Here is a 1052-nt window from a genome sequence, read left to right on the forward strand (position 1 = left end):
GGGGGTACGCGGGCGCAGGCCGCCGCCAGCTTCGCCCGCGCCGGCGGGCGCGGGCCGCCCCGCCGCTGCTTCGGCTGCTTGCAAGCCCTGCACGCGAGGGCCGACGCGCTCCGGCGCTGCAGACCGCGCCGTCATGCTGTCACTGGAATCCTGGAAATATGTACAAAAACACCTTTCCTGCTGTGAAAACATTGCCTGAAACGCAGGAGCGGATCTATGCGTCGATCGTGTCTGAGGCAGGCGCCCACGTGGGGCTGTTGCGCGCCTGCCGCGTGCAGCTCACGGCCGGCCACCTCTGCCTGGTGAGGAGTCCGTCCCCTGCGCACCCTGTGCATGCTGCTTGTGGCCGCTGGCGGGCGGCAGCGCTGCTTCGCGACCCTCTGCGGGTCCGCCCTGCCGCCGGTACAGCAGACACTTCGTTCTGCTGCATCTTGCAGGACTCCGGTGTCGCCGCCAGACACAGCCCCCTCTCCAAAACACCCCAACCACGTTTACGAACATATAAATCTACATTTGTGTATCAGTGGCATAATCGCATGCACACACATGCATCTATATATGGCATGTAATTGTGCATTAAGGGGTCCCCGCTCAGGACCCACCAACCATGCACTCATCTGACCGCCAAAAGGTGACCGAGTGGGCCAGCGGCGGCAGCCTGGCGTCCTTCCTGTCTGACCGTCGCCACCGCCGCGGCGTGCCCGAGGACCTGGCGGCCTTCATACTGAGGCAGCTCTGGGCGGCGGTGGAGCGGCTGCACGAGCACCGCGTCGCCTACCGGGACATCAAGGTGAAAGCGTTTTACCGCTGTTTGACCGTTGTTTGACCGCTGTTTGACAACTGTTTGACCCCTGTTTGACCCTTGGCGTGAGGCGACCCCTGGCTGGGGCCAGCGTCATTGAAATTGCTGTATGAGTTTCGATCATATGCACGCGCACGCATCAACACACACACACGCGCGCACCCACACACACACACACACACACGCACGCACGCATGCACACACACCTCTCCATCACGAAAAGCAACACAGACGCAACCGCCCCCACCCG

The 1052-nt window shown here is 62.8% G+C and overlaps 1 protein-coding gene across 1 annotated transcript; it reads left to right on the top strand.

The window, feature by feature from the left end:
- Positions 1–607: 607 nt before the first annotated feature.
- MNEG_13900 (hypothetical protein) lies at positions 608–826 on the top strand (the record flags this gene model as incomplete). Its single annotated transcript, XM_014037629.1, has 1 exon — positions 608–826. The coding sequence occupies one exon, from the start codon at positions 608–610 to the stop codon at positions 824–826; it is 219 nt and encodes a 72-aa protein (XP_013893083.1).
- Positions 827–1052: the final 226 nt, after the last annotated feature.

This window comes from Monoraphidium neglectum (assembly GCF_000611645.1).
Source record: "Monoraphidium neglectum strain SAG 48.87 unplaced genomic scaffold scaffold04120, whole genome shotgun sequence".
Taxonomy (NCBI): domain Eukaryota; kingdom Viridiplantae; phylum Chlorophyta; class Chlorophyceae; order Sphaeropleales; family Selenastraceae; genus Monoraphidium; species Monoraphidium neglectum.